The 13,802-nt window shown below is 44.4% G+C and overlaps 1 protein-coding gene across 3 annotated transcripts in view; it reads left to right on the forward strand.

Annotated features, from left to right (window-relative positions):
* Positions 1-13,802, forward strand: part of CCDC178 (coiled-coil domain containing 178) — a 1,259,352-nt gene that overhangs the window by 535,630 nt on the left and 709,920 nt on the right. For all 3 annotated transcript variants that reach the window (XM_078685673.1, XM_078685671.1, XM_078685672.1), the window contains exon 17: positions 4,653-4,798. In XM_078685673.1, coding sequence (XP_078541799.1) covers positions 4,653-4,798 — 146 coding nt within the window. The remainder of the gene's footprint in view (positions 1-4,652; positions 4,799-13,802) is intronic.

Genomic DNA, 13,802 nt, shown 5'->3' on the forward strand with positions numbered 1-13,802 from the left:
TGTCTTCTCGTTGTCTTGTGCAGGAGGGGGCAAGGAGCCCAAGATGATACTAGAATACTGCATGGCCACCCCTGTGCCCACCATGGTGGATCCTGTTCCCTCTCCTGTGATGGCTCCTGCCCTCCCCTCAGTGATGGCTCCTGTCCTCCCCATGTTGTGGCTCCAGTCCACCCGCGCCTGTGATGGCTCTTGTCCCTCCCCTGTGGTGGATCCTGTCTCCGCCCTGGGTGGCTTCTGTCCCAGTCCTGGAACGGCCCCTACAGCGAGGGTGAAGTTCTTGATGGGCCTCTTCTCAAAAGGGCTCAGCTCAAAATTAATATGGAAAGGTGGGCGAGTAAGTAAGTGAAGGGATGGGTGAATAGCTGGATGAATTAGTGAAAGGGTGAATGGATGAATGAAAGATTGAATACATGGATAATGAGAGAGGATGGATGGATTGATGAGTGAGGGGAAGGATGGAGAGAAAATGTAAATAGCTGGATGTATGGGTGGAAGGGTAGCTGGATGATGAATGAGGGGAAGGATGATGGATGAGGAGAAGGATGGATGGATGGAGGGGAAGGATGGATGGATGAGAGGAAGGATAAATGGATGGGATGGATGGATGGGTGAGGGGAAGGATGGATGATGGATGAAAGGAAGGATGGGTGAGGGGAAGGATGGATGGATGAGGGGAAGGATGGATGGATGAGGGGATAGATGGATGAGTGGGTGGGTGGGTGAAAGCATGGATCAGTGGATTGGATGGTGGGTGGGTGAAAGGATGGATGAGTGGGTGGGTGGATGGTGGGTGGGTGGTTGGGTGGATGATGTGTGGGTAGGTGGATGAGTGGAATGATGGATGGATTGATAAGTGCAAGGGTGAATGAATGGACGTATGAGAGAAAGGGTGGATGTAAGGATGGATGAGTGAGTGAAAGGGAGGGTAGATGGACAAAAGGATGAATAGATGTGTGAAGGAGTGAAATGATGGATGAGTGATAGGGTCAATGGATGGATTCATGAGTGGATGAGTAGATGGATGGATGGATGGAAGGAAGGATGGCTAAGTGAAAGGGTCGATGGAGAGAGAAAGGGAGGATGGATGACTAAAAGAGTGGATGGGAGGAAGGATTAGTAAGTGAAAGGATGGCTGGATTGGTGAAAGGGTAAATGGCTGAATGGATGAGTGAATGGATGTATGGGATGAAGAGTGGATGGATAAGTGTACAGATGGATAGGGTGGAAGGGTGGATGGATGGGTGGATAATGGAGGATGAGTGAAAGGATGGATGAGGGGATGGATGAAGGGATGGATGAGTGAAATGATAGATGGAAGGATATATGATGGATAGGTTTGCAAATGGTTGATTATGTTTGGAAATGGCTGGGCTTACTTATATACTATTGCGCGACCTCTGATGTGTCTGTAAAACGTACCTATTGTCCTGAAGTTTTGTCCTGAATTTTGACCTCCTGTCCTGAATTTTGACCCTTTGTCCTGAATTTTTACACTCACCATCCTGAATTTGCACCAATGCCAGTTGGTCACCCTATATCCACCTCCCATTGGATAACATGGCTAAGAACTGCTCAGGGCAGGTGTTAGCTTTTGGAGATATTCGCGCTTAGCGCGAATATCTCCAAAAGTTGGCAATAGGAGATAGCGATGTTAGCGACTGTTTCCAGTCGCTAACATCTTGGCACGCCCACTTTGCATGTCATTAGTGATAAATATCACTGACATGCAAAGTGGGGCCCAAGATGATTGCTATCTCCTACTAGCTGTCGCTAACTGGTGTTAGCGACAGCTAGGTAATAGGGAGATAATTTTATCTCCGCTTTCTTTGCTTTTAAAGCCAAAAAAGCGGAGATAAACCCCCTTGATAATATGCCCCTGAAACCTTAAATAATTTGCCCTCTAAAACGTGTAAATCGAAATGACGTCACAGTTTAGTCGCCTAAATGTATGTGCGTGCTTGCGTAAATACGGTGATCTGTCCTAGGTAGATTTCTATGTCTAAGCGTCTGCTTCGGAATTTAAAACATTTTCACGTAGCTTTGCCAAGTGCGTCAATTTGAACGGCTCTATGTTCTCCAACAGAAATTGCTCTCGCCAGTACTGGCTCTCTAGATAAGTGTTAATCGATGTGTACTGCTTCTCCAAGCATTAGCTACGTTTTCTCTCTGATTATCATTAATCGATCTACATTGAGCTTTGGTTGGCAGGCTCGTGTTTTCTGTTTGTGTTGTGTGCGTCTGTCAAGATGTCTTTTAGGCAGTTTCAAAGCGGTACTCACTTAAATTCTGACGCGGGCAGCAGATCATCGTGAGCTCGGTCAAGACGCACGAGCCAGCTCGGTCCGGGACCGCTGACGTCAGAGCTAAGACGCACGAGCTGAGTCCTGAAAACAAAATGTCTGAGCATTTTAAAAGTGCTGGTTGCACATATTTCTGTAGACAACAAAGGTTTTGTCCTCGAATCCTTATTGTAAACGAGGCCTACCTCAAGGCTTCCAGGACTCAAAAGGGAGTGCCAACTATCAAAGGAGTAAAGAGGTTCGTAAGAATTATCTTGTTTAAGGGTGTGTGGGACAAGGAAAGAAGGGGGAGCACGAAGTAATTAGACCAATTATCTAAATACCTCCTGAAGAATACCTCAGCCGCGTGCTCATCCCTCTCCACGTGCATACCTCCATAGAAGAGTTAGGGCATCAACACATGGAGACAGAGGGGCATCTTCCATCTGTGTGTCGCCACAGGAGACTTGAGGCAGCATACATGTGGAGACAGCGTGCACACGTCAGAGGTGTTCTTCAGGAGGGACTTGGATCATTGGTGTAATGTTCCTGTAAACGTGGCAGGCCCTTCCTTTGTCCCGCTGCTCTCCCTCTTGAACTAGTTTGGAGGTGACCATTGGCACAGGCATGAGTCATAAGGCTTTCAAGGGGGCCCCCCACTCGTCCAGGCCACGCTCTCTAACACTTGGGTTTTAACCAGCTGAACCAAGGCAGGTACTGCTTTTCTGGTGTTCCCCCCTAAACAGATGTGTCTGTCTGCAGTAAATGTTGTTAAATGTGGTCAATGACAGATGGCAAGAAATGGATCGGATACAGTGACCCCATACATATGCTTAGCATAAATGCAACGCTCTCTGGCTCCGCTTCACTACGTTATTTTCGGCAAAAATGGCTCCATTTACTCCTGCCACACAGCCACAAGAGGATACTAAGCAGATGTAAATACTTTTCCTACTGCCTAATAGAATTCCAGGACTGCATAAAATCACGCAGATGTGAATCCCATGAAAGGGGACAGGAGTGGGTAGATCCCAGCATGGTTTGCCACAAGAGGTTGCTGGCATGCATAGACCCTTTTTCCAACCACTTCACACCTAGGAAATAGTCTCAGCTTCTCTCCGCCATGAAGGTGGAGTAAATCTACTTCAAGGAGGCAAACCGATCAGGAGCCCTCCCTACCTTAGTGGAGTTACAGGGTAAAATGATGTCTTCACAGGAAAGAAAATTTCCCTCTGGAGAAAGGAAAAAAATGGAAAATAATCTGCATTTGCACAGCAGACTGACTTTCCCCAATATGGAGATTTAATGTTCTTCCAACTTCTCTTTCGGGAAATAGCAAGTCAGAAAAAGGTGATAGGATATATTCAGTAAGGCACCTGCAAATCTGCTACTGGCACAGCCTGCCAGGAGTTCTACTGGGAATGTATATGAATTCCCTACAGTTGTATAGTAATCATGATGCCAATGCCTACAAGTACATCTACGGGTGTGGGTTTACAAGTATTCTGATTTAATTGAGCCCTCATTTTACATTTAGCCCACTCCAAGATGTAAAAAAACCATTTCAGGACATATTAAATCAATACAATAGACAGTTTCGTGTTCATCCTGATGGTTTAGGCCTTCACAAGACCACAGTCTGTCCTCCACTGGTCACAGAGGACTAATAAATATGCAAGAAATTCCCCATCTATTTGTATATCCAGTTTAATAAGAAAATAGCTGTGTGTAGCATTGCTGTCCTATCCTGACTGCTCCAGTCCCATTGATGCTGAGCAGAAATCTTTAGCAGTGCAGAACCTGGTGTGTACACTCACAGTTTTGCGCTACAAGAACGAAGGCGATATACAGCCAATTAAGAGATTGTGTGACCATTCAAAGACGTAAGATCAGTCCTAAATGTAGGTTTAGTACCAAATGTACCTTTTCTTTACACCTGTCATGGGATTCACAAACGGATTCCTAGCAGATGTAAAGCCGTTTATGATGGCAACCGCAGAACACTCCAATACGAGTGCCAAGATGTCTGCCCTCATAAATCCTACTTAGATTTGGGATATGGTTGTTCAAACGTGGTTTGCCTTGGAAGTTTGTGAACACCCACAAACAAGGATCAAAAACCCATCTCCATCCCCTTCCCACACTGGTTGGAGATTTACTGCAGCACAGGGTTGGACTAGGCAGAGGGCTTTCTCCATTGGAAAAAGGTTTTTTTAGTGGAGAAAAAAAAGAAGAAAAAGTTGTATTTGTACATGGAACTTGTAGGTGTACACCTGTTGTGCAGGTTTCTAATTTTGTGAATCCAGCCCTACGTCTGTATAGTGTGCAGGTTTGAGGCCTTTTTTGCTAACTAGTGGTGTTTATTCTTTCCAGCGCAAACATTCAGAAGTTTTTGATGAGTTGGATCAGACCGTTAAATGTACCGAGAAACTTCACCATGGAATTTTGGAATTGAAAAGCTCTAAACATGCATTGAAGAAAGTAAGAGCAAATACAGAGGAGACCATCACGGATTTAAAGTAAGAACATGTTAGCCTCCTTAAAACAATTTTAAGTAAAAAAAAAAAAAATATATATATATATATATATACATTTTTTGAAATGCATTTTTGACATCCATTGAGACAATGAAACCATGGTCTTGCTGACACTAGATATATCTACACTATATACTAGTATCAGACATGTAGATGGACTGCGAGCGAGCGAATACTATCTTAATAGAAGACCAGCTCGATTTGCTGCCCAAAATAGAATGATTTTGGAGCTTATGGAGTGGTGCCTCACTAAAAATAATTTTCTCTTTGGCGATGATTTCTTCCTGCAGGAACGGGGGACCACGATGGGCACGTGTTTCGCCCCCAGTTATGCCAACTTACATCTCTGCTGGTGGGAGGAATGGTGCTTGGGGGCGGGCCCCTCGACCAGTGGACTGAACATGTCCTGTTGTGGGTTAGGTTTATCGATGACGTCTTCGTGCTGTGGCAGGGCACGGAGGCGGACATCGAATTGTTCATTAATGACCTCAATCAAAACTCCATAAATCTAGAGTTTGTAGGTCATCACAGCAAAACCACAATAGACTTTTTAGACATTAGAATCAGACCACTTAAAGATAAATTGGAAACAACTGTTTTTCGTAAGGCTACTGCTGGAAATTCAGTTCTCCTTTCGGACAGTGCTCATCCCGCCGCATTGATTAGAAGTATTCCCTTTGGGGAATACTATAGAGCTAGGAGAACATGCAGCAGTGATGAAGAGTTCAACAAGGTTGAAAAAGAAATGACCCAAAGATTTATCCAAAGGGGTTACAAACTAGATATTTTGAAGGGGACATCCACGAAAGCTAAAAATCTGGTTCGACATAAGATATTGTTTGAACCCTCAAGAACTAAAAAACAGCAGGAACAGAATAAACATCAGGGGAACCAGGTTAACTCTAGGTTTATAACCACATTTAATACAAAACATAAAGAAATTAGATCCATCTTGAAAAAACACTGGTACCTTGTAAAAAACGATCCGGTGCTAGGTCCTAGAGTGACAAAGAATCCTGAGGTTACCTATAGGAAAACTAAATCGCTCAAAGATTTGATCGTTAGAAGTGAATTTACTGAGAAAAAGAAGGGTACCTCTAACTGGTTAAAACAAAAACCTGGTTTTAAAAAATTTACTAAATGTAAGGCATGCCAACATGGCATGAACAGGACCGACTTTAAAACATTTTTTAACAAAACTGTTACCATCAGAAGTTTTATGACCTGCAAGAGCAACTTTGTTGTGTATCTGTTACAATGTTCATGCCCAAAGGTATATATAGGTAGTACCACTCTACCTGTCCATCAACGAATCCTTCAACATAGGCAAGCAATTGTCAATCAAGACAGAACGTATCCGATTGCGAGGCATTTTGAGTCCCATCATCAAAGCAATCCTGCGAGCCTGCAATATACCTGTATAGCAGAAGTCCCCAAGAGAAAGAGAGGGGGGGACAGGGAAAGGGAACTCCGGAAGTTAGAGACATATTTTATTCTGGAATTTAATTGCAACCAACCGCATGGGATCAACGTAGATGAGGATTTATATACATGTCTGTCTTGAAAAATACAAAGAATTTGATGAATAGTTGAGATTAGGAGAATCTGCACCCGTAACCATGAATTGATTATGTTTTTAAGTAAGAATTATTTTTTTTTTAACAGTGATAGTATTTTTTGAAATACCTAAGAATTGGACCAATGTTACTAAGATAGTTCTTGCAATCTAGGAATTATTATGCATCTACACTTTATTGTGAAAATTCTTTTGCACTGAAATGAAACGTAACTGAGAAAGGGTAAGGAATGGAAATGTTTACTTAGAAAAAAAAGTATCTAGTTTACATAAGCACTTGCACTTTATTTATCAATAGAGTACTGTCTTTGAAATTGTTTACATTGAAAAGAGTGAAATGTTTACATTGAGAAACTATCATTGTTTACATAAACACAAGCACTTTTTTATGTGGCAAAGGTGATTTAAGATATCTGTGAATCCCTTCTTAATTGACATGAATTTACTATCGGTATTTAGACTGAGGAAAATTTTTATCGATTTGTTTTTTCGTTTCATAAGGAACTGTTTTTTGAATTTTAAATAATGATGGATGCATATTATGAAATAGTATTGCTGCACTGGCACCTTGAATTCTGGAAGAACCAATAATGAATGGAAACAGGCACTTGTCGCCATATTTGCAAAATATCCGAAGATTGTGAACTCTCGAAAGCACTTGCACTTTATTTATAGAATGGACACACACTGCAATTTGTGTCTATTCTAAAGTATAAAATTGAGGAAGTAATATTCCCAATTAATATATAGGGTTAAGAATTTTAATTAATTCTAACCAGATTAGTGCAAAGAGAAGTACTACAAATTAAGGTCGGTTGTGGTAAAAAAGTATTGTGATTGCTGTGAAGGAACACATTTAAATATGGCCGCCACACTCCATGAGTTTGTGATTCACTAGTAAACACTGTGTCCATTGTCGATTTCCACTATCACTGTGAAATGTATTTTAACGTGAAAAAAATGGTGGTCAAACATCGTGAACAAGGGAGCTTGACTCCCGAAACGCGTTGATGTGAACTTGTCATTTTTATAAATAAACTGAGGACTTTTAATCCTACCTTGGAGTGCCGGATGGTTGTCTGTTTCCCTTTGGATAATCTTATATTCAATATATATATATGTATATATATATATATATATATATATATATATATATATATATATATATATATATATATATATATATACATATATACATATATATATGTATATGTATGTATATATATATATATATATATATATATATATATATATATACTACTGCAGCATTTTGTACAAATTTTTGGAGCGAAGGATGCACTAATATGAAGATTAAAGACGATGCTCATGTTTCATTGACTTATCACTGCCCATCAACTTAAAGCAGGCCTGTAAGGTGCCAACGTTTGAACAATAACATTTGTTATCCTTCACATTTTCAGCTTAAATACTCAAAATGCTTAGTTGCTATGTATCACTGATAATGTGTGCAGTATCTACCACTCATAGAGGGTAATATATAGTTATCAAGATCAAAGTATGTGGCATTGATAATGAACTGAGCAGGTATGGGCTATAAGGGATTATGCGACTTGTACAGGGTATTTATCGACTGGGCCTCAAGAGAAAGCTTCCTATAGATTTCTTTCTTGAGGATTTGACCAATGAATCATTCCACACTGATATTAGGCAACTCTGACAAAAACTTCAAAATTGGGCCGAAATCTGTAACATCACTTTTTTCCGTTTTGGTTTCATAGCTCCTCTGGCCTTCTCTCAACATGCAGCAATGTCATTTTCAGTCACAGATATGTCCCCAAATCTCTCTTCCTCCCAACCAAGCTTAAGCTTCTTGATCTGCTGGTATGCAACCACTAGAATGCCCTGACCTATGAATTCTGGGTCCAGCCCTCTCTTCCCATCTCCCCACCTTCAGTGGTGCAGTCAAGGTCCACCTTATCGACCATGAAAAACTATGCTACCCTCCCCTTCACCTTTCCTCTACAAGACCTTGGAGGCAACCACACGTCACAATGGAAATGATCGAATCTGTTGTTTTTTGTAAAGTATTGTTCTATAATTTACCTCCTCCCTCCTTTCCCATACATCATGTACATTACCTGCCTGTGTTACCCATTTGCTGTCTACATCCGTAAGTCTCACAATTGACTCGTGTTTAGTATTTTTGCTAGAAATTTTAAACAGATTCTGACTGCTAAGTTTTCTCAACTTGTGATCTGAATTGGTTTTCTGCAGAGTCGCCTGGAAGGGTATTGAGTTACACCTTCTTCTCTTTCCTCTCAGTAGAATTATGTGTAACTTAAGGTAGTAGTGCCCTTCAACACTGAAAAACTGAGGTTTATATTTGAGGGCACTGTACAGAATGTATCTCATTTATTAAATCCCCTTTTTAAGATGAAGGAGGACATGTTTCCCACAGAGCTTCTAAATGTTGTTGCTGCTCAGTAAGTACGACCACTCAGCACAGGCCTTCACAACCGGATATTCGTTTTTCTGGGCAGATCTACTAGGCCAATGAAGGATTCCAGCTGTTAAAAGACTGCCTGTCCTAGCCTGAGGTGACCAACACTGCTTTTTATCTCAAGCAACAATGTCCCAAAGAGTTTCAATAGGAAATAAACTAATATAATTACACTTATAATACTGCAAAACCATGAATTTGATACACAACTGAATTATCACACAAGCAAAAAGAGTCAACAAATAGCCAAACACAACCTGGAATCAAATATATTTGTTAGACCTGGCACCTTGGCGTGAGTTTCCCTTCCACTTTTTGCTGATGTGCCTCAGATGTTTTTGCTGGTGTCCGCTGCTCAGGGCACTGCGCCACGGCCAATCCGTGCCGCAGTTCAAGTGCTCCCTATGTAAAATGTAACTGTGATTGATGTTCCTGATTGGTTCATTGGATTTACTAATAAAAAACATATGGGTGGAGGGTCAAGGGGAATATTTTACGACCTGTCTGCTCACTCCCCTACTGACAAGATGCAAAACACACAACAGAGCAGACCAGGTCTAGGAATGGTGTGTAGCTATACTGGTGACTGTGAAACAGTTGGATGCATATGTGAGCGAATGCTATTGAGTCACAAAAGCTAGAACAAATCCCATCAGCCCACCCTTTTGGTGGAGTTTACGTCATGTGGGAATTGATGATCATTCAATACCACGCCCGACCATATAGTGCCGGTGCGGGAATGGATGTCAATACTCTAGCCATGATGTTCATCAAAAAATAGTATTAATAAAGTGCAGTGCTCAAGTGATCGTGATGAATAAAATTGACTACTAAGACTCAGGAAACCTTCAGATAGAAGTCTAGGTGTCAAAAATTAAAAACACGTCAAGTAGTTAGACTACCCTCTGGCGCTGTGCAGGACGGTCGACATGTTTCAGCCTCTTGGGGAATTACCCCGGCTTTCTTCAGGACCTCAGTTATGGAATAGCTACTGCAACTACAATTGATGTGTTGAATGAGGGATAACATAAAATGTACTTAGGAAAAGTTACATATCTACCAGGAACTTTATGCTCATATGTCCACTGGAGGGAGAGAAACATATCTTCTTCCCAGCTTTGTGTGGGTGAAGACCTCACCTCACCCGGCAACCGCTCGGGAGTATGAGGCCCCGCTCTGTCCGTCGGTGCCCCTAGTTCTGAGCCAAGCGGAAGTGCCCCTCCACTTTTCCTAAGTACATTTTATGTTATCCCTCATTCAACACATCACTTGCAGTTGCAGTAGCTATTCCATATCTGAGGTCCTGAAGAAAGCCGGGGTAATTCCCCAAGAGGCTGAAACATGTCGACCGTCCTGCACAGCGCCAGAGTGTAGTCTAACTACTTGGCGTGTTTTTAATTTTTGACACCTAGACTTCTATCTGAACGTTTCCTGAGTCTTAGTAGTCAATTTTATTCATCACGATCACTTGAGCACTGCACTTTATTAATACTATTTTTTGATGAACATCATGGCTAGAGTATTGACATCCATTCCCGCACCGGCACTATATGGTCGGGCGTGGTATTGAATGATCATCAATTCCCATATGACGTAAACTCCACCAAAAGGGTGGGCTGATGGGATTTGTTCTAGCTTTTGTGACTCAATAGCATTCGCTCACACATGCATCCAACTGTTTCACAGTCACTAGTATAGCTACACACCATTCCTAGATCTGGTCTGCTCTGTTGTGTGTTTTGCATCATTGGATTTACTGTCAGTCCCCAGTAAAGTGCACCAGGAGTGCCAGGGCTTGTGAATGCCAATACTGCTAGTGGGCCTGCAGCGCTGGTTGCGCCACCCACAGAAGCAGCCTTAAAGTGTGTCTAGGGTCTGCCATTGCAGAACCTGCGTGCAGTCTGGTACTGTCATGCTGGCTGGGCAGGTGCACCCACTTACCAGCCCCTAAACCTTCCCTTAACTTCATATTAGTCACCCCTATGGTAGGCCCATGGGCAGGGTGCATTGTAAGTGTAAGGTAGGACATGCTCTAATGAGTGTGGCATGTCCTAATAGTGAATTATTGCCAAATTTGTTTTTCACTATTGTAAGGCGACCTGTTCCCTTTAGGCCAGATGGGCTGCTGGAATTATTACACTCTATAATCCCAGCAGGCTCAGGGAACATGGTAGAAAATAATGTTTAGTATGCCTGAACTCAGAATAATAAAATACTTCTTTTAGTAAAGTATTTTAATATCCTGTGTTTGCAAATGCTACTTTTAGAAAGTTAGCATTTGCTTGCCTAACCATTTCAGCCCGCCTCTGCAGTATGTGTATCTGACTGTCTGGGTTGTGTGAGTGACAGGGCTGGGGGATGACAGGTGGTGAATGCAAGGATTACACCTTAGTGGGAGGTAGGAGTGCCCCTGGACTCTTAATCAGGCTGTGCTCTGCCACCACAATGCTGGCTCCGCCCCCGTGGGGAGCGACTGATGACTCAGCCTGCACCTGGCCCAGGAAGGGCGAAGCACTGTCATCAAGGTACTCCTGGCTGCCCCTGTCCACACAATGCTGGCTCCGCCTCCCTGTGGAGCGTCTGATGTGCCTGCCCTCACACTGAAAGCAGAAGCCAGAAGTACCCCCAACAAGTGCTCAGAGACTGAAAGCAGTTATGCAAAGCCCCCCCTGGCCTGAGAAGACAAAAGAAATGCTGTATAAAAGTAGGAGCCCTGCTCCTTGTAAATCAGAATCCTGTTTCCCACAAAGAACCTCTGCCCGACTAGAAGGAGAAGAAGACGCTGGAAGGACTGGCCTGCTGCTTGCCTTGCTGAGAAATGAGAGGAGAAGACTCTTTTAAAAAGACTTTGCTGACTTGTGCTTGAAACTTTTCTCCAAGGGCTTGATTGAGCTTGCCCCCTGATCTGAACCCCAGTACTAGTGGGTTCTTGGTGCCTTTGCTCGTCCTCCAACTTCGAGCCGTGTGTGCCTCCCGCCGGAGGGAGACTGCGCCCCTCTTCGCCCCTCCTAGGGCTGTGGCACTCGGGAGCTTGTCTGCCTTTAACCCTGTGAGAGCCTCGCTCCGATCGGAGTCGCTCTCTGCCCCCGGGCTAGGCTGCCTGCTTCTCTGCCCCTAGCCTGTCAATAGGAGCGCGCTGAAGCGCTCTCGCCCCTCCTGCCGGAATTCCAGAGGCGATAGTGATCCACGCCGGGACCCGCAGCCTGCACGGACCGTGCCCTGCCGTCCCCGCTTTGCTATCCCCGAGAGTCTGCGAGCCACGCCGCCCCCCTTGTGGAGACCCCCAGTACCGGCGTACTGAGGGGGTCGAGGACCGCGCCTGCTTGCGTGCCCGCACCCGCTGACGTAAAGGATCCGAAGGTACCCCTGACCGGAACGAGTCGCCCTACCATGTACGACTCGTCCAACCCGCGAAGAGACTGCACCATTCCTGAGATCTACCCGGGCTAGGGGCCCGCAACGTTTTATTTCCCCTTTGGCGCTCCTCTCGCTCCGGCCATTGTAAGTACTTTGTCCGTGGAGCCTAGCGCACCCGGCCTCCCAGTTCCCCGCCTCCCTACCTGACCGCACTGCAAGCCGCACTGCCGAGCCCGGCTCGCATCTAGCTTTGTCCCCGAGCCGCTGGGAAGAGCCGTATGTGGCATAGGCGTCCTCACGCCCGATGCGTGAGCCGCGGTAGGGTCCGGGTCAGGTTCCTCAAGGAGAGCGGGGGAAGCGATGCGAAGCGCACCGGAGGCCCAGGGCGAGTCTAAGGTCCCCCGAACTGGTGCAAAGAGGTGCTTCGGAAGCAACTAACATTGAAAGACTGTAGAGAAGTGATTTTACAAGGAAATCCACATTTGAACTTGAAACTAAAAGCTTGCCTATTTACAATCTGTGGCCTAATCTGAAAACAACGTTATATTTGGTCTTGTGATAAGTCTGTACTGCTATATATATATTTTTACATAAAGGAGCGTATTTTTATATATTCACAGCCTGGTGTCCATTTGTGGGGGGATTGGTACATTTTACTGTGTGTGTTATTACAAATGCTTAACTGAATAATGCCTGAAGAATAGCCTTGGCTGCTCATGCCACGAACCTAGAGGGTGAGCAAGGGTAGTTCTAAGGGGTCATCCTTCGCCCTGACTTAGAGGAGAGGGTCCCAGCTTGTCACAAGTGAATACTTGCGCCAACCAGAGACCCCCAATTCTAACATTGGACGCAGCGGTGAAGATTTGCGAATTTGCATTTGCAGTTGACATACAGTGAATTACTGATCACCGCATAGCGAGAGCAGACCTATAACGCAGCCACAGATTTTCATTTTTGATAATTTTGTTGAGATATCTGCCATTGCTGAAGCCACGCCTCGCTCACTCCCTGCTGGAAGAGCACCCTCTGTGATTTCTGGAATTGAAGATGTGGATTGGGAACACGGAGGTCTGGAGGGCTACAAACTAGAGCAATTGAGAGGCTTCTGTTGAAAATTCAGAGTTGCACACACTGGGTGCAAAAAGATAGGCCAATTCATCAAGGCACTGAGAGCCTGGAAAGAGTTTAGAGAACCACAGAATGCGGTGGATATCATACCACCAGAAGGCATTGTGGAGCCCAGCAGAGGCCTGTCACCAGAGGAGCTGGCGGACAGGGCAGCAGACTGGGCCCATGCAATGGAGATGGCAAAGTTAGCTGGACAAATGGAGATGGACAAGCAAAGAATGGCCATGGAGGCGCAGCAACGCCAGCTGGACCATGACCTAAGATTGAAGGAGTTGGAGCTGAGAGGTTTGGGAACAACTCCTTCTGGTGGCAGCACAACGCTGGTGCAGGTAGAGTCCAGGGTGTACATACCCAAAGATGTAGTTAAGGAGTTCTTTAGGGGGGATGACATAGGACAGTGGTTTAGGGCATATGAGGTAGCCATGTCCTCCCACCGGGTCCCTGACAAAGATTGGGGAGCGGGG

Source organism: Lissotriton helveticus, chromosome 4_1 (assembly GCF_964261635.1).
Source record: "Lissotriton helveticus chromosome 4_1, aLisHel1.1, whole genome shotgun sequence".
Taxonomy (NCBI): Eukaryota; Metazoa; Chordata; class Amphibia; order Caudata; family Salamandridae; genus Lissotriton; species Lissotriton helveticus.